The sequence below is a fragment of the Pseudorca crassidens genome, chromosome 14 (assembly GCF_039906515.1).
Source record: "Pseudorca crassidens isolate mPseCra1 chromosome 14, mPseCra1.hap1, whole genome shotgun sequence".
In the NCBI taxonomy this organism is placed as follows: Eukaryota; Metazoa; Chordata; class Mammalia; order Artiodactyla; family Delphinidae; genus Pseudorca; species Pseudorca crassidens.
The window spans coordinates 53,420,116-53,439,014 of NC_090309.1; the positions used below are offsets into that span (position 1 = coordinate 53,420,116).

General features: G+C 53.3%; 1 protein-coding gene across 1 annotated transcript in view; it reads left to right on the top strand.

Annotated features, from left to right (window-relative positions):
• KCNK12 (potassium two pore domain channel subfamily K member 12) overlaps positions 1-17,519 on the top strand; it is a 56,769-nt gene extending 39,250 nt beyond the window's left edge. Inside the window, exon 2 of the mRNA XM_067703044.1 lies at positions 12,154-17,519. Within this exon, the coding sequence (XP_067559145.1) occupies positions 12,154-13,055 (902 nt within the window). The 3' untranslated portion in view covers positions 13,056-17,519. The remainder of the gene's footprint in view (positions 1-12,153) is intronic.
• Positions 17,520-18,899: the final 1,380 nt, after the last annotated feature.

The window sequence follows — 18,899 nt, forward strand, 5'->3', positions numbered from 1 at the left end:
CCCCTGGCTGCAGCTTAAAGTGCAGCTTGTTTTCATCGTACCTTCTCGGCTTGCTTGCCCCTCTGAGCAGCCAGCCAAACCGGCTCTGTGAGAAGAGGTATGGCGAGGCGGCCGGGCACCAAGGCCGAGTCAGCGGGATGGACTCGGAGCCCTGAGGAGCGGCCCCGAGGCATGAGCCTCCAGGGCACTGGCCCCTTTCGTCGCGTCTCCCCTCAGCCTGGGCGCAGAGGCCCTCCTTCAAACGTGGTTCACAGCTGCATGGGCAGCGATGAGCCAGTGCTTCGCCAGGTGGATAAAAACTGAATTAACTGAGAGGAATTGGAACTGAGCACGTGAGAGCAGGGGCCTTTGCTTGACGGGAACCACCGCAGATTCCCTCTTCAAAATCTGCTCCTCTCTGATCTAGGATTTGAGATGAAATGTGATTCAGTTGACATCATATTGACACTTCCGGGTTGGTGGACCTGCTTTCTCCCCACAGCAGGTGTGTCTGCCCTTCTGAGAGATGGCCTGTGCCTCACCACAGCCCTGTGTGCGTGTGGGACCCTAAGGTGGAGGGAGCAAAGGCCAGGGCTGGGCGGGCTTCAGGGCTTTCCTCATCTCATTGCCCCAGTGCGGGCTCTCGATGGCCAGACTTTTGTCCCATCAGGGACCGTCCCTGCCTCCCCTGGCCTTGGAGCCAGTCTTCTCCCCAAATTCTGGGCTGAGGCTACGGCTCTGCTCCTGTCGTGGTGGGCAGGAGGGGCGGTGAGCTCATCCCTGGAAAGGATTAGTCATCAGAGAGACAGGGACAGATCTGGGGGGCAGGACGGAGGACAGGCTCTATGTAAATGAGTCATCTTCCCTCCAGCTCCGAGGGCCCGAGCTTGACAGCTGCTCCAGCTCGGGCCCCGGGAGAGATTGGTAAGCGGGAGCTTCCTGGAGGCAGGAGTAGTTAGCTGGCTTTTAATAACTCATTTTGCTGAATGATTTCTGGTGAGGAGAGAAAACCTTAATCCCACAGATGAAGCGCGCGGCGGGGCAGGTTCAATCAGCCCCACTGGCGAGGAAAACAGTGCCGAGGTTCGAAGTTGATTCTTGGGGTCACTTGCCCATCACTCCTAAATTACCGAAACTTTCCTAATGTTAAAAATCCCTGACCTGCAGCCTGCGGGGTTCAGCCTTCTTTTCCTAGCCCCTCTGCCCTCTCAGCCATCCCCACACACCCCCTGCTCTCAGCAAACAAAGATCATCCCAAAGGCCCCCAGAGAACAAGCAAAATTGAACAGGAGAATGGAAGGGTCCGCTTCCTCCACGTGACTTGTGTTTTTCTGTTGCCTCTTTGTCCTGAGTCAGGGAGCATCCAGCACGAGCCCAGCCCCCACCTGGCCGTGGTGGGAAGGAACCCAGCGCTGCGCACTCAGGGAGCTGCCCATCTCGGTTACAATTTAGACAAACCCTCCAGCGGCAGCAAACGTCGCAGTCCAGTCTCAGCTTTCCCACCACAGGCCCACTCTCCGGCGTCCCCCTCCCCCATTGCCACCCTTGATTTCAGGATTGGAAAAGGTGGGGCCTCCCCACCCCCCCCCCTTGGTGCAGGGACCAGAGCCTGAAGCCATCCCAGAGGGGACGCTGCCACTCACCGGGGACCGCCGAGGACACAGAGGCCCGGCGAGACGCAGGGACAGCAAGTTAGCGGTAGAGTCGTCTTAGGTGTGTGTACAGGGGGGTTGTCCTTTCCGCCGAAACTCCTAGTCCGTGGTTCGCCCGTTCCTTGCTCCACCTTCGGCTCTTAAGCTGCACTGTGAGGGCTGGGGCCTCGCCAGGGCGTTTCCCAGCTACACTTGCTGCTTCTTGAGCGCACCAGGGAGCCACCTCCTCGTTTACTCCTCGCAGCAACCTTACGAAGTAGGCAGTCATCAGGCCACTTTTAGGGGGAGAAATAACGTGTCCCCATTGGCCCATCAGCAAGTGGAGGCGCCAGAGCCTGACGCCACAGCCTCTGCTCTCAACTCTCCAAGAAAGCTGCTGCCGGCCCTTCCCGAGCCTGCAGGAGGGGAGACTCCCTGAGTTTATCTTCTGCAGCTTGATGCTTCCAGGGTCTGTAAGTCTCTGCAAGGCCAGACTGGTTGCTGGATGCCAGGCCCAGATGATGAAGAAGCTTCTTGCGGTGTCAGGTGACACTCTCACAGCTGCAGTGCTCCTGCAAGTTCAGCCTGAGTACAACGTGGATAGGAGGGTCTCCCAGCCTTGTCCTTCTCCTTCTGCCACAGGTTCATCCACTCCATCGGCAAGAGTTACTAAACGTCTGTGGGCTAGACGCCAAGCTGCACGTGGGAACCAGCCAGGCTGAACCCAGCCCCTTCCCCTGGCCCTGTGCACGGCGCTCTCCCAGCAGGGCACACCTTTCTCAAGCCCAGGCCTCTACTTCCTCCCTCTCGAAATCCCATCCACCCTACAAGACTGAACACAGATACCTCTTCCTCCATAAGACTCTCCCAGCCACTGCACCAGGAGAGCATCAGCCCTGCTTCTGACCTAAGCTGGTCTGGGGACTAATTTAAATTTCCCAGGCGATTCCATTATGGAGCCAGAGTTAAGAACTGCTGCTCCAACCAAAAGCAACCTATGTCTCTTTCCTCCGAACTCTTGTGCATTTAACTTTCTCCCTTATCACGTCGCAAGCTCCCTCCTCTAGTTTCACACCTGGGCTCTGCCACTTGCTTGCTCTGTGATCTGGGCAAGTTACTTAACCTAAGTGTCTTTATTAAGTGTGACTCAGTTTACTAATCTCACAAATGGGAATGATAATAGTTCCCACTGTAGTTCATCAAATCTAAGACACCATCAATTATAAATGTACCAATAACGTGTACCATTGAGAATTTAGGATGCTGCCAAATAAACTATGTCGAGTCATTGACCGTAAGATGCATCCTGATTTCAGGGCTGTTAAAATTTCAGGAAAAAGGCCGTGACTTAGAATGAACGCTACCCAGTGCCTCACAGAGCTGTGTGCATTGATACGCATGAAGCTTTGGCACAGTGCCCGGAAATAGTGAGGGCGCAACACGTTTCAGCTATTATTATCCCCTCCGCGTTTCCATTCGTCACTAGAGTTCTTCCAGTCTTCCTTTCATTCCCAGCCCTCCCAAAAGGTTTGGCCAGGCTACTCAGTTGTCCTCCTCAGGGGAGGGACTTGGAGAAGGATGACACGGGCAGCCTTGAGGTTCCAGGCCTGGGGCTCCAGTCCCAGGAAAGTGTCTCCTCTCAAGCGTCCAGCCCTCCTCCACGGAACGTGGCCAGGAGCTTCCCTCCTTCTCCCCAAGAGTCTGTGTCTCAGCTCCAACCACAGAGCAGCCCGATGGCAGTCCCACCCTCTGACCACAGCCCACTCCACATCTCCCACTGTTCCCTGTTTGGAGAGGGAGAGGCGCTGGAAGACCAGGCTGCTGGCCTGGCCTCGGGTGGGCAAGGCCCGGTTCTGTGTGACCTTTAGGCTCCTTGACTGTTAAAGTGAGCCTGTTATCCCTCCTCCAGCCAGTCAGGAAGGATGCCGGGAGAGGGGGATGTTAGGAGACGCTCCCCAAAGTAGTGTGCCCAGCAGACAAGTAGGGCCATGGGTAGGGCTGCCAGGTTTAGCAGATAAAAATACAGGACTCCCAGTCAAATACGAATTTCAGAAAAACAACGAAGCATTTTTTAGTGTAAATATGGCCCGTGCAATGTTTGCGATGTACTTACATTAAAAAGTGATTTGTTTATCTGAAATTCATATTTATTTGGGAGTCCTGTATTTTATCTGATGAGTCCTAATGGGTCCTTTCCCCTCCTCTGCCCACCAACCCCACACCTCAGCTTTCTCACTCTCCCTGACATTTAACTCTCACCCCTGAGATGTTCTTGAAACTTTTATTTTCAGTCAACAAATAACTATCAGTGCCTAATTTATACATGATTCCCTTGCTCACTGTGGAGAACAGAAAGATGAAGACGACTTTATTAAGGGCTTATTAATGTGCTAGGCACTATTCCAAGTGTTTTGCACATATTGACCCAGTTGAGTACAAAAATACAAATATTATCATCTCCACTTTACAGATAAAATGAGGCACAGAAAGGTCAAGTAATTTGCTCAAAGACACGCAGCTAGGGAGTAGTGGAGCTAGGATTCAAACCTGAGCAGCCCATATAACCTATAGTTCCAAATAGCCAATATAATTTGGTCCCTACTCCCAAGGGGTTCCCAATCTCTCTTCAGGAGACAGGCCCCTGAAGGTAATTAATACTATAAGTCATCTGTGCTTGGTACTCAAAATAAGGTTCACCGACCAGCTGCAGGGGCCTCACCCGGGACCAGGTTAGAAATTTTGAATTGTGAGCCCCACCCCAGAAGCTAACAAGATCCCCAGCTGGGTCCTAGATAATCGAGTTTGAGAATCACTGCTCCAGACAAGTAGAGTGACAGTCTGTTCATTCACTCAGCTGACGTGGCCCAACACCTTCTACATGCCAGGCACTGAAAAGGCATTGCAGTGTTGCAGTGACTTTTTAAAACGTGGGAAATCCTCGAGAATATTTTTAAATGCCTCATCCTTAATTCTTCATGAGGATAGAGTATGGCATTTCCCAAATATTACTCTTTGAAATACTCGAGTCACCTGAGGTGACTAAATACATTCGATGGTCAAATTTGTTTGGGGAACACTGGATAGTGTTAGCATAGCCCTGGTGGCTTCATAAATCACATTAACACGGTGAGTGCTCTAAAAAGTCCCGCAGTAAATAAACGCGTTTCACTTTACTTAAAATTTCTTTTTCTTAATCATGGGCATTCTCTCCACCTCGCATTAAGTCTATTGTCTCATCTTGAGGAACACCCACTGGCAGGTTGTATTACAGTTCACAGAGAGGGCTCGCATCGGGAGGTCGACGTTCTACAGGTGAAGAAATAGAGGCTCAGAGGAGTTAGAGTGACTTGCTTCGATCACTTGGCTCATAAGAGGCTACAACAGCAGGCAAAGCTTTGAGTTCAAGTCTGATACCATTTCCTTGACCCTGGGATGTCTAACCAGGCCCTTAACCATCGGCACCAGCTGGAGTGTGTTTGGTCGCCTGTCACAGAAGGCTTAGGCAGGAAAAGAGATTTATGGGCTCATGTAACTGGAAGTCCAAGGGTAGGTCAGGCAGCCTGCAGTTTGGACAGCTCATTAGGTTTTCAGGATACTCGGACAGCTTTCTGCAGTGTCAGCTTCGTCTAAGGCTCGCTCCTCATGGCCACAGGTGGCCGCCAACCACTCCTGGGGCCACCTCCTGCTCCCTCCACACCCAGGGCAGCTCTTAAAGGTGAGAAGCATTTAGGGACTTCCCTGGTGGTCCAGTGGTAAAGAATCTGCCTTCCAATGCAGGGGACACGGGTTCGATCCCTGGTCGGGGAACCAAGATCCCACACACCACAGGGCAACTAAGCCCGTGGGCCTGAACTAGAGAGACAGAGAGAAGAAAACCCTGCATGCCACAACTAGAGAGGGAGAAGCCCGTGCGCCGCAACGAAAGATCCCTCGTGCCTCAATGAACATCCCACGCGCTGCAACTAAGACCCAATGCAGCCAAAAATAAATAAAATGAATAAATAAAATAAATAAGTATTTTTTTAAAAAGTGAGATGCATTTTACCCAGAAACTATCAGAGAAACTCTCCTCTCATCTGATTGGCCTGAATGGGGTCACATGCCCATTCCTGAGCAAGTCTCTGTAGCCGTGAAAATGGCCTGCACTGATTGGCTTAGGCCTATCCATCCTTGAGCCAGTCGTGGTAAGGGACTGGATTTTCCTGATTGGCCTAGACTAATGGAGCCCACCCCTGGCAGTTGGGTCAGTTCTCCAAGGGGCCTGGCTGCTACACTTTAGGTTGGGGGGGTGGGGCGATGGTTGTTAAGGAGATAGCTGCAATGTCCACAACAAGGGTGTTAGGTCGCTTGAAATTTAAACCAACAAATCATCATGATGTATATTTTAAATATCTTACAGTTTTATATGTCAACTGTAACTCAATAAAGCTGAAAAAATTTTTTAAAAGAAATTTAAATCAAAATATTTGAAATTGGGCAGATTCCAACCAGTAGGGTCATCAGGGATACAGCATAATATTGTTTCTTAAAGGAAGGGCTTTAGCCCATTCACATTAGAATCATCAGGGGACATTTGTTAAAATGCAGATTCCTGGGTCCCTCTAAATAAGCCTCTGGAGTGGGACCTGCCTTGGAATCTGCATTTTAATCATGCATCCCAGTTGCTTGGATCAACTCTGGTTTACACCTGCTGTCCTGGGCTAATGATTTGCTCTCAAAAGTATCCCAGGTTGGATTATAAATTATATTTCCCCTCCACCAAGTTGATACTGCAGAGCCAGTTGGAAAAAGTCCCCAAGGTGATGAGCTCAGGCTTCCCATCTGGTGCAGTGGAAAGGGCTTCAGGGTCAGCTCAGCCACTCACAAACGGAAACTCAGCCGAGTATCTTCGGTTCCTTTGGCCCACGTCCTTGCCTGCATTGTTGGGGTTGATGATGCGTCCCTCTCAGGGTGGCTGGAGGGACTGGATGAGGGGACATGCGTCCAGTGTCCAGCACAGAGGCTGCCACCCAGGGCCCGATTCAGACCAGTGCTGGTCTCTCCATCTCACTTCCAGGCTCTCGGAGCTGAACTCCAGAGGCCCTGTCACCAGGGCCCCACTTGCGAAGGCGGCACCAGACAGGCTGTGGGAATGAGCTTCACAGCTTTTGTCAAAGTGGCATAATAAAGCCCCCAAGTGTCTGCTCTTTGCAAACTGGGATGGCAGATCAATTGTGGCACAAACAAAATTGAGGCTTGGTGCGAACCCGGGGACAGATCACGCCCGCCCCCGCAGGGTGTGAGTGGGGGAAAGGGGGATTTTCGGGGTGGCAGGGTTTGCCTTTTCTCTGGCTGAAGCTTCAAGGCCCCTCTCCAGAGCCAGCCTGGCTCCCAGAGCTTAGGGGACTGTTCTTCCATCCTGGGAAGCATCTGGCTAGGCAGCAGCACCGGGCACGGACCCTACTGCCCTCGGCAAGAGGTCCGGCCCCGGGGTCTCAGCAGCCCAGAGCTCTGAGCCTCTCGGCGTTGGTGCGGCAGGAGGGTAGACTGTGCCCCCTCCACCCTGCCTCTGGAGCTGAGCCGACGTGGGTCTGTAGGAAAGCAAAGGGAAGGGAAGTGGGCACAGGAGCCGGACCTCAGGAATCGGGGCAGTGAGAGGGACACTTGTGTTGGGTGCCCTCTGTGCTGGACAGAGAACCTCCTGACCTGCCTGTCCCCTTCATTCTGGGCAGAGAGTGCCACAGCCAGCCAAGCACTTGGCATCATTTTGGGCCTGGAGTCACAGCCATGAGGACACCTCAGGACAGGTCTGGCCCAGCCCCTGCATGGGGGCAGCAGAGGGGTGGGGAGCTGTGCAAAACCTCTAAGAAGGCAGCCCGGATCCTCTGTGCGGGTGTCTGCCTGGTTTTCCACCACAGCCCTGAGCGCAGCCCGAGGCCTGCCAAACCAGGTCTTCAGTAAGTGTTTGCTGGAAAAAGGAATGAGCGGGTGGATGACGGTGCTGCAGGTGCATATCTGGTGGTGCTGTTGTGTAGAGGCCCTGGCAAAGGCCACAGCCCTGCGGGGAAGGAGAAGCGTGGGTGGAAAAATAAGTCTCATTCAGGGTTCTGTCATCCAGGGGAGAGGCAGATCCTCAGCAAGAAACCCAGACTCTAAAGGGGGTGCTGGGGCAGGAGCCAGGAGTCCAGTCATGGAGGAGTTTGGGGGAATCTGAAGATGCTCCTCGAGAGTGGAGATGGCTTTTGACTCGGGGGTAGGTCAGGCAGGGGCAGTCCTGTCAGGAGCCCAGCGGGCAGATGAGTGCCCTGCCTGGGGGCAACCGGCTGGACTGCAGGCCAGAAGCAGCGGTCCCTCCTGTGCCTCAGTCCTCCTGCTGTCCCCAAGCCCTGGGTTGAGTCTGGTCTGAATTGCCTCGCTGTCTTAACTGTGCCACGGGAAGGGGGATGAGTCCACCTTGGTGAAGACATTAAGGGGGGAGCAGTGGCCCCCCTCCCCAGCAACAGTCAGTGAGAGAGAGCCACAAGAGGAGAGTGGACTCTTGGGGACAGGAGCTGTGACTGAGGGTCAGCCACCCTGCCCACATGAAAGTGCTCTCCCAGCTGCCAGCCCTCTTGGTTTTCTAAGAGGCATGGAGGCCCTGCGGTGCCCTCAGAAGACAGTCTAGGGTGGCAGAGAGAAGGTGGATGTTAGACACCAGCCAACCTGGGTTTCAGGCTCAGCCCCACCATTTCTGGGCTGTGCGGCCATGGCAACTACTTAGCCCCTTGACCCGAGGTCTCCTCATCTGCTAAACAGGGGTGTGCCTCCCTCACAGGTTGTAGAGATGGAGCGAAACGAGACCTGCGGGGCTGGCACTGTGAGTGGTGGGCCTTTGGAACCAGTTTATTAAATGGGCTGGCACGGGAAATGGCTTTGTCTTCATCTATGGTTTTGAAGAATTCTCCTTTGGATTCCTTAACAACGTCTTGGATAGATGCTAGAGTTTTCCAAATAATATTTTTTTAAGTATTACCAGTTTTAAAATTGAGACCCATTCTCAGATGTCCAACCCAATCTAAATCCCATCTTCAAATTCACTTCTAATCAAAGCTCAGCCTCTCCCTCCAGCTCTGGCCTGGCCCCCGGCTCAGGGACCTGCAGTGTGGGAGGGGTCATCTGTTTGTTTCCTCCTGGTCTTACATCACTGGTGCCACTATCATCCTTTCTTAGCTTTTGCTGGTGGCATCACAATGCCCACGGCTAGGACAGACATACCCTTCCATGGAGCCCATTGGGTCTTTGGAGATTCCCCCCTTCCCCCCCAATACAGGGACCACTGCCCTGCACCTTTCCCTAAGTGGGTGGTGCTTCCTGTGACTACATCGCATGCTGTCCCCCGCCCTCCGCCCCTCAGGCACCCTTGATCCAGCAGGCAGCCCTCCCGGGCAGCGTCTCTTCAGATGTGGCTGCCGTCTGCAGAGTCTGCTTGACCCATGTCACTCTCCCCCATCCTTGGCGCAAGGTGCCCTGGGAGTACAGACTGCTCCCACTGATGCCCTCTTCCTGTCCCTGCCTGTGTGGGCTGCTCCGGTCAGCCTCTGACCCAGAGAACTATCGAGCACAGCGTCAGACTCCAGGAGACACCTCTGGCTCTCCCGAAACCCTCACCATGCTCCACTCCAGTGCTCCTGGGTAAGCTTTCAAGTGTCTGCAGCTCAGCCAGCATCCACTGGGAAATGAGCTGCCAGGCTGCCCTTGCTGCAGCCTGACGTTCTCTTCACCATCACCACCACCGCCATCTCTAGACCTGCGGGTACCACAGCACCCCTCCTACTTCAGGACCGTCTCCCATTATCCCTGGATAATTTCTAACCTTTCTGTACAGCCTGGAAGTGGGTAGTAGGGGTTACTAGTCACCAGACCCATTTTGCTATTTTAATCGATATGACATAGAGGTATCTAAAACTTCTCTTCAGAATGAGGGCTAACATATTACACGTCACTCTTAGCTTTAAGACTTTAGCTGAAAATTCTCAAAAATAGGAAAATCCCATTCAATATCCTCTTAGGCATAGTATTAATATTCCAGGCTCAGGATTTTTCATTTCTTTAGGAATTTAGCCAAGTGATCCCCCTACGAGAGGTGTTGTTCTCCCTTCATGAGTAGCAGCAGTGCTGTGTATGATGGTCTAAGCACGAAGCTAGAAGCCAGGACACATGTGTGGCATCTGTCCCCCACAAGCTGTAGGTCGTGTCCCCTCTGCCCCTTCTCCCTCACCTATACAGCGAGGGGCAGACCAGAATTAAGTTCACAGTTCTAACGGTCTAGGCATTTTGAAGTGTTTCTTATCATGACAGTACAAAAAAATCATAAAACATACAATTTGAAAGTTATTATACAATAAACACCCATGTAACCACCACCCAGGTCAACAGAAGATTTCCAGCACCCCAGAGTCCCCCTGGGTCCCCTTCCAGTCACCACACCCTGCCATCCCCAGAGGAAACCCCAATTCTGACTTTTATCAAAATTACTTCCTCGATTTCCCTTATAATTTTGCCAGCCAAGTATGCATCCCTAAAAAGACACTGTAGCTTGGTTTTGCCTGGTTTTGAATTTTATGCAAATGGAATACTTCTTCTGTGTCCAGTTTCTTTTGTTTAACATTCTTTTTGTGAGATTCATTCATGCTGTTGCAAGTAGCAGTGGTTTGTGCTTTTTCCTTGCTGTATAGTATTTCCTTGTATGAACAGACCATGAATTAGGCTGTTGGACACTTGGGTCATCAACCTAGGACTTTCTGTAAATACACACACACAAACACAAACACTCCCACTCCACGTATAGTCATATCGATTCAGAGCTGATTTCTTCATGAATTCAAGAACTTGAGGGCTTCCCTGGTGGCGCAGTGGTTGAGAGTCCGCCTGCCGATGCAGGGGACACGGGTTCGTGCCCTGGTCCGGGAAGATCCCACATGCCGCGGAGCGGCTGGTCCCGTGAGCCATGGCCGCTGAGCCTGCGCGTCCGGAGCCTGTGCTCCGCAACGGGAGAGGCCACGGCAGTGAGAAGCCCGCGTACCGCAAAAAAAAAAAAAAAAAAAAAAAAAAAAAAGAACTTGAGTTTGGCTTTAAAGTGTAGCAAAATCCCTCTATTGAGTCCCTGGTTATACTGCTAGTTTGGCTTTTTTCACACTCTTACGGCCAAATTCTGGATCTAAGGACATAATCCATCTTCCTCAACAGAGGTATCATGATAAGGTTTTCTCCTAACTTGAGTCATTAAGCATAAGATGGAGACAATGTCAGGCAATTGGGCATTTCCTCCAAGGAATCTAGAAAATGATTAGCATACAAGTTTAAGGGATCATTCTGAAAAAAACTTTCTCTGGCCTTTTTAGGGAAATGGTAAGCCACACCTTTCCCAGAGCTGGCACCACCCCCACTTAACAGTGCACAGGTAGATCTCCTGACGTCGGGCATGCATTAAACAGGGATGCCCCTGAACTTCTGCTACAGAGGTGTTGACAGGTGCTACTGTGCCACTCAGACAGATGATGCATTTTCTGCTCAGACTCCAAGCAGCAGTGGATCTTCATGCTAAGGGATTACATCCCCTCCCATAACCAGAGGCAGGCAGCATGGGTCCCACAAGGACATCACAGCCGGCAGCTGGCTGAGAGCTCAGGCTGGAGGAGCAGAGCTGCCACTCTGCACTGCCCTGGATGACAGGGGCCGAGCATCCTGGCGGGAAGCCAAGCCTTCTGCGGAGATCAGTTGATAAAGAAGCTCCCTTAAAGACGGTGCTTTGAACGAATGGGTAAATTAAGACTTAATTACAAGAGTCAGAGCACTGAGCAGCTGCCCTGGCACAGAGCAGACCTCTCAGGATAAAAGCCACTCCAGACACCCGGCAGCACAGGACCCAGCGGGGCCAAAACCTTTCCCTTGGCTACAAGTGTGAGCAAGGGTGATGGTGGTCCTTGGGTGAGAAGGAGCTCATGTCCAATGGCAGAGCCACGCTCACTCTCTGAAGGTTGTGGACTCATTCTCAAACAATCCATTTGTCGGTTTCATAAACTGACAAAACTCTCCCTTTTCAGAGACCATCAAATAGAGCTACCTGGACTGAACACACCCTACCTGGTCCCCAGCAATCCCATAAAATGAAGCCTTTATGGAAGTCTGTCCTAACAAGGCCCAGGTGTGCCACTGGTACATTAAAAAACAATTTGAGGGATGGGAGACCAGGTGACACTTGTTCAGTTTGTGGGCATCACATCTGTGCAGTGGCTTCTGTTTTGTGTTTCCTGATGGGTCCCTCCTAGTGACCATCTTGCCTCACCCGTATTGATTTATAGATCCCCCACCCCAGACGAGGGGCCATGTCTCCTCCATCAGTTTAGGGGTTGCCCAGATTAGGAACCATATCTAGTGCCACCAAGGCAGAGAAATGTCTAAATACCACTTGAGCGATGCCACTCAGCATAGGAGCCATGTCAGCACCTGCACATGCCTGCCCCGCACAGGGTGGGGACCACCCGCTCAGCCGGGACCTCGCTGATCCCCGCTCTGGTCTCCACAGGTTTCGGCATGACCACCCCCGCAACGGTGGGCGGGAAGGCCTTCCTCATCGCCTACGGGCTGTTCGGCTGTGCCGGCACCATCCTGTTCTTCAACCTCTTCCTGGAGCGCATCATCTCGCTGCTGGCCTTCATCATGCGCGCCTGTCGGGAGCGCCAGCTGCGCCGCAGCGGCCTGCTGCCCGCCACCTTCCGCCGCGGCTCGGCGCTCTCGGAAGCCGACTGCCTGGCGGGCTGGAAGCCCTCGGTGTACCACGTGCTGCTGATCCTGGGTCTGTTCGCCGTGCTGCTGTCTTGCTGCGCCTCGGCCATGTACACCAGCGTGGAGGGCTGGGACTACGTGGACTCGCTCTACTTCTGCTTCGTCACCTTCAGCACCATCGGCTTCGGGGACCTGGTGAGCAGCCAGCACGCCGCCTACCGGAACCAGGGGCTCTACCGCCTGGGCAACTTCCTCTTCATCCTGCTCGGCGTGTGCTGCATCTACTCGCTCTTCAACGTCATCTCCATCCTCATCAAGCAGGTGCTCAACTGGATGCTGCGCAAGCTGAGCTGCCGCTGCTGCACGCGCTGCTGCCCGGCGCCCGGCGCGCCCCTGGCCCGGCGCAACGCCATCACCCCGGGTTCCCGGCTGCGCCGCCGCCTGGCCGCGCTCGGCGCCGACCCCGCGGCCCGCGACAGCGACGCAGAGGGCCGCCGCCTGTCGGGCGAGCTCATCTCCATGCGCGACCTCACGGCCTCCAACAAGGTGTCGCTGGCGCTGCTGCAGAAGCAGCTGTCCGAAACGGCCAACGGCTACCCGCGCAGCGTGTGCGTCAACACGCGCCAGAACGGCTTCTCAGGCGGCGTGGGCGCGCTGGGCATCATGAACAACCGCCTGGCCGAGACGAGCGCCTCCAGGTAGACGCGTGCCTCGCCGCGCCACGGACCCTCACCAGGCTGGGGTGCAGCCGGGCGGCGTTTGCTTTCCTTCTCTCAGACGCTGGCGCTTTCTTAACCTTTATCCAATAAAATGAAACCAAAAAAAAAAAATTTTTTTTTTAAAGAAATACTATTTGGCCAGGCCTGATGTTATCAAGGGCAGGTTTTGGGGGAGCCTGTTTTCCTTATGGGCTCCCTCTTGGAGAACTGTGGTCCCCAGCAGATTCTCCTCCAGGGAGAGAAAAAGTGGCACCCCAGACCCTCGCCCGGTGCACACGGCAGTGAGAAGAGTGCCACCCCTGGGTTCTGCAGACTGGCACTAAACCCCGTCTCGATGCACGTAAGCAGCTGGCAACCCCAAAGCATATGGTGCAACTTTTCATGGCTCTGAATTACCTCCGCAGCATTTAGAATCCTGGCCCAGCCCAGCAGCTTCCTTCTGGTCGTCAGAAGTGATATAGTCACAGTTATGACAGGTGGGGATGGGGAGAGCCATATGTTGCCTCCTGATGTATATATATAGTACAGCCGCTACACACAGAGAATGGCGTAGTATTATGCAATGGGATGAAACACAGCACCAACTTGCGGACTGTGGCATTTCCCAGAGATGTGGGAATTGCAGTGGTAAGGGGCTTAGCAGGCCTTTCTCAGCCTGGAGTTAGTCCACTCAGCACAGCACACAGGGCAACTCCTTTTAAAGAGGGAAAGCCTGGAGTGGCCTGCAGGGCCGGGAGCACTCAGGCTGCAGGAGCCCAGCTCTGCTTCAGCTGGCTGATCTCTGAGGCTCAGGGCACATCTCTGAATCCCCTCAACGCTCCTTCCTTTCACCAGCATCGTCCACGGGAATGCTTTTCGTTATTAACCAGGAATGTCTGAGTCTTCTCAGACAAGATTTTTCTTTGTTGGTGTGGATTTTTTCTTATCTTTTTTTCCCTTTTAGAGAGCCCGGGGGTGCAGAGCGCAGTACCCCCTCCAGCTGCCCCTCCTCTGCATCAGGGCTCTGCCAGCCACACTGGTGGGCACCAGGGCCTGCAGCACCAGGAACCAAAGCAGTCATCCTGCCAGTGTCAGAGAATTTGACTCCAGAGCCATGTGTTTGGGACACATCCCATTCTACATCCTGGTTGGCCCCCACTAATATTCAAGTGAATGTGTTTTTTCCACACACACAGTCTGTCCTGGAGGTGGAGGAAGGCAGGAGGGAGAGAGCTGGTGGATGGAAGCAATTTTAGGATTAAAGTTTTGCCCTGGATGATCCTCAAGGTGAAGGACAGTTTCTCCCAGACTCACCCTCTACCTCCTAGGAGGTCACTGACCTGGAGGAAGGCCAGATACCCAGCCTTCATTGAAGAGATGGGGGTCTTGGACTGTAAAGGAACAGTACTCTTTTGGCCCATTTTTTCTCATCCAAAAAGATGACGATCCCAAGGACAAATACCAGAGTCTAGTCAGACACAGTGTGACCCACCAATATATATACAGCTTCTGACAGGAAGTCTTAGGAAAGCACCAGGACATCTCACACCGTCTGCCCGAGAGGCATCAAAAAGCCATAAAATCTCCCTCCCTGGCAGTGAAGGAAGCATATGTGCCTGGAACACTCAAACACACACACACGCACACGCACACGCACACACACACACACGCAGCATTAAGAGTCACACTTGAATGTCAGCCTTCCCTCGCCCCTTCCAGTTCATGGCAGGAAGGAAAAAACAAGTTAAGATCTGAGTAACTCTCCAGCTACTTTGGGTAATTTCTTTTTTGGGGGGTGAGGGATAATTTCTCATTTGTATTGGGATTGGTTTTTAAACACAGACTGTAAGCTGGGGGTGAAGCCAGTGAGGAGGAGCTGGCCAGGACAGAAGTCAGTCTTGCCAGTTCCTGAAGGGTAGGCTTCCAGAGAGCCACGCTTCCAGGATGCACTGTGACGTCAGCCAGGCCAGCTCCATGAGCCTCCCCAACACTGCCACCCTTCCCCCATCTGAGCAATGGCTGCGGTCACACTGTGCTCAGAGAGGCACGCATTGTTTAGGGCAGAGTCCTCTAACAGGACCTAGAAATAAAGTATCAGGTTTATCCCTTTAAAAGAAGGAAAGATGAAAAGGCATCCAGTTAGAGGTGTCACCTAGGCAACAGGAAATAATTTGGGGATCTGAGCTATCCAGAGGGGAAAGGAGACATCCCCATGACAGAGACGTCTAGACCATGAGGACTTAATAGCAGGCAAAACAGCAGGCAACTCAGAGAAAGTGAGCCCCAGGAAGAGAACGGGAGGCTTAAGACACAGTCACCATGGCTCCTTGAGCTAGACAGGCCAAAAAGGCAACCGGGCAATCTGCTGACCAGCACACAGGACTGCAAAGAATCCCATCCCCACAGGCGGGAACAGGACCTGCCTCCGGAGAAGGCAAGCTCATAACCTTCTCTGGCAGTCTTCTCTGTCACCACTGCTTCCTAAAGTCTATTCTGAGTTGCTCATGCTGCAGCCTTAGCTGTTTTCACTTCTTTTCCTATGCTTTGGCTTTGGAAGGAGGCAACTGCAGGCAGCTTGAGCACGCTGCTGAAGGAATCGAAAGCATGGTTCAGGGGAGCTAGGAAAGGGACCCTTCCTGCTCAGCAACCTCCCAGAGAAACGCCAGTCCTCTAGTGTACAATGGTAGCCCAGGACTCAGTGGTATGCACATATTTTTGTCCATGTTCCCCTGGTTCCCCCCTACTGCCACCCTTTTCAATCATCATTGTCCTTTACCTCAGGCCAAAGGGCTCAGTCCCCCAGATGCCAGGGGCTGCTGGGAAAAGCCGGGCTCCCAAGGTCAGGGGGTTTGTTGGAGCCTAGACCCATGCCTAAAGGGCTTGTTTGACATCCTGCTTGAGGGCGAGCATAGAGAACCAGACCTGCTTGACAAGCTGGGATGGGATCCTCCCATCGTTTCAGGATTATAGACAATGATAGGGACCCCTTTCTTTGGTGCAGATTCTTCTGAACCTCAGGCTAAGAAAGGGCTCCTTCCTCTTAGATGCTGTGGCCTCTCCCACCACGCAGGGGTCTCCAGTCTGACCCACAGCTGGTAGCTTGCTGTAATCACAACGTCCCCAGGCTCCACGAGTTGCTTCCTAACCTGAGGCCCACACTCACTCCTCTTGTGCTGGGGCTCTGGGGCTCCCGTAAAGGCAGCATGGGCTCTTGTCACTCGGCTGTGGCCACACAGAGGCCAGGACCTTAGACTGCAGCCAGGCCTTCTCAGAGCTGAGCAGGCAGGGAAGGAGCCGCCCTTGGTGCCCTTGCTCTCTAAGAAGGCCAGGTGGTCAGGGCCCTGTGTCCTCTGACCGAAGCCAGCACCTCCGGGCCTGGCGAAGGAGTCGGAAGGCTCAGGCAGCCGCAGGCCTTCAGCTTGTGGAAAATGCCACGAAGTCCTGGGCTTTGCCAGGAGTGTCACACATCACAGCATCATGCACACACATGCGTGTACACACACACACACGTCAGCCTTAGAAAGAGCTACTAGCCCCTTTCCCCACGGAAAAGAAACCCTAGTCTGGGCCACTTTAAGGAGAAGGATTTTGCATTTTTAACTCCCTGGAGATCTGCAGGGGCCTGGAAAATTCCTCCCTGTCTTGGGGGAGTTTCATGGACACTTTGCATGTATCTGTGTTTTACACAGACGCCAGCGACCAAACCCAAGCCAAACCCTGGAAAACAGCTGCTGAATGTACACAGGCTCCTCCACCTCTCGGACAGGCCTCCTAGCAGATCCCTCTTCCTGCGCCCTGGGTGAGGGGCCCCCGAGCCCTCCTGGCCACGGCAGCCCCCAGAGGCAGAGACCACAGGAGCCGTGGGCCAGGTGGCTCCACCTTACTGTAACTTTTTACATTCTTCACAAACAAAAAGCACAATTCCACACGCACACTGTCTGGAAAGCACATTCAGACAGACGGCTTGAGGCACTTCTGAGTCCAGAAGACGCGCTGGCTGGGGCCCGTTTTTTTGTTGGAACAGTTGTTACAAAATGTGCTGGTTGGTGCCACCGAAGGCTCCACTCTGGGGCGGGGGAGGGCTGCTGACACCACCCCTGACCCCCAGGACGGGCTCATCGGCATGGACTCAGGGCCCGGACTCTCGTCCCTGGAGCAGCTCTGACACCTGCAGGTACCGAACCCAGCCAGTCTCATCACTGAAGCGGTGAGGTTTCTGCACCCACCTGGCCCAAGACCCCCTTCCCCTTTCTGTCAGCCTCCCCCCACCTCCTCCCTAGGGAAGCTTCCCCCCTTGCTTTATAAATCATTTTCTATGCTACCCATTCTCTCAGGAGGGGGTTAGAGCATGCGGGGCAAGCCTGCAGGGTTTCTTAGACAATACATTTATTTTTCCGAGCAGCACTCCAAGAGAGGGCTTGAGGGGTGTTTAAATTAACGATGAATAAAACGCAGCCTGCCACCCCTTTGAGCTGTTTGCTTTTCGTCTGTCAAAGCCGCCTGCCTCCCCATCTCCCTAATCACACCTCCTCTGGGGGCGGGGGGTGGGCCCAAGAGACGTCAGCTCAGAGGATGAGGCTGGGGCCAGGGTGGCAGCGTCCCAGGGGAGTTACTTTACAAAACAACAGTGAAATCCATCTGAGCTAAGGGCACCAATGGACCTTGCAGGCAGCCTGGCCAGACTGGGCCAAGGCAGATTCTGATGGCCAGGGCTGGAAAGAAGGTAGGGGCATGAGGAACCCAGCACTGGGGGAAATGACCCCAACTGTGGCCGTGGTTTCCAAGTCTGGCTGTGAACTAGGTTCTCTGAAGGGAGCTTTGAAAGATATTGATGGACTGGCCCCGCTCCCACTCCCCAGTTCTGATTTCAATTTCAATGAGGGAAGCAGGCAGGCAATGGAATTTTTTGGCACCTGCCCAGGTGATTCTAAAGGTGATTCCCTGGCGGTCCAGTGGTTAAGACTCCGCATTTCCACTGCAGGGGACATGGGTTTGATCCCTGGTCGGGGAACTAAGATACCGCATGCCTCGCGGCACAGCCAAAAAAATAATAATAATAAATTAATTAATTAAAGGGCAACCAGGTTCTGAAACGTACACTCTAAACACAGAGCACTCACACTGTGGTATGGAAAGGGCACGCATTCAGAAGCTAGGCGGTCCGGATTCTAGCTCCGCATCTGGCAGTCGGCTTCATCAGATCCTCAGTTTCCCCACCTCTAAAATGGGAGAATGATCTCATCCCCCCCACCCCCCGCACGCCCCCACCACCACCTCACCATCACCTCGCAGGAGGCTGGGAACTCCAAAAAGTATAAATGCTCCACAAATACAGTATCACTGATATTGAGGCGTTTCATGATAAGAGACCAGGCAGCCCCTATTGCTTCTGCAGGGGGTCCTTTCTGTGGCGCCAGCTGGGGGAGAAGGCTGCAGCCAGATGATCGCTTCTGCCCACGATGCCTGTGCAACCCTCTCCCTTTTGGTACCTCTTTAATCACTACCGCCAAACTCCACTGAGACTTCCCCTCTCCTCCACAGCCCCCTCCCCCACAGCCCCCTCCCCAGGTCATCTTTTTCCTTCAGTTTGCCCTAGAGATGAGAAGTAATCGACAGGTCACTCAAGTGCAGGCCCTGCCCACCTCAATCTGCAAAATCACCCTCTGGCTCCCCCCAGCCCCAAAGATTTCATACAGCTGCAGTGATACACAGTGTACTATTTTCCATTCTGGTTTTTTGGTTTGGTTTTGTTTCAGTGCTGGTCAAAGCTATCACATTGATTTCCTGATCTGCCTAGGAATTATACCCAGCAGTTTGAAAAACTCTAGCCTGTGGTGTTTCTGGAAAG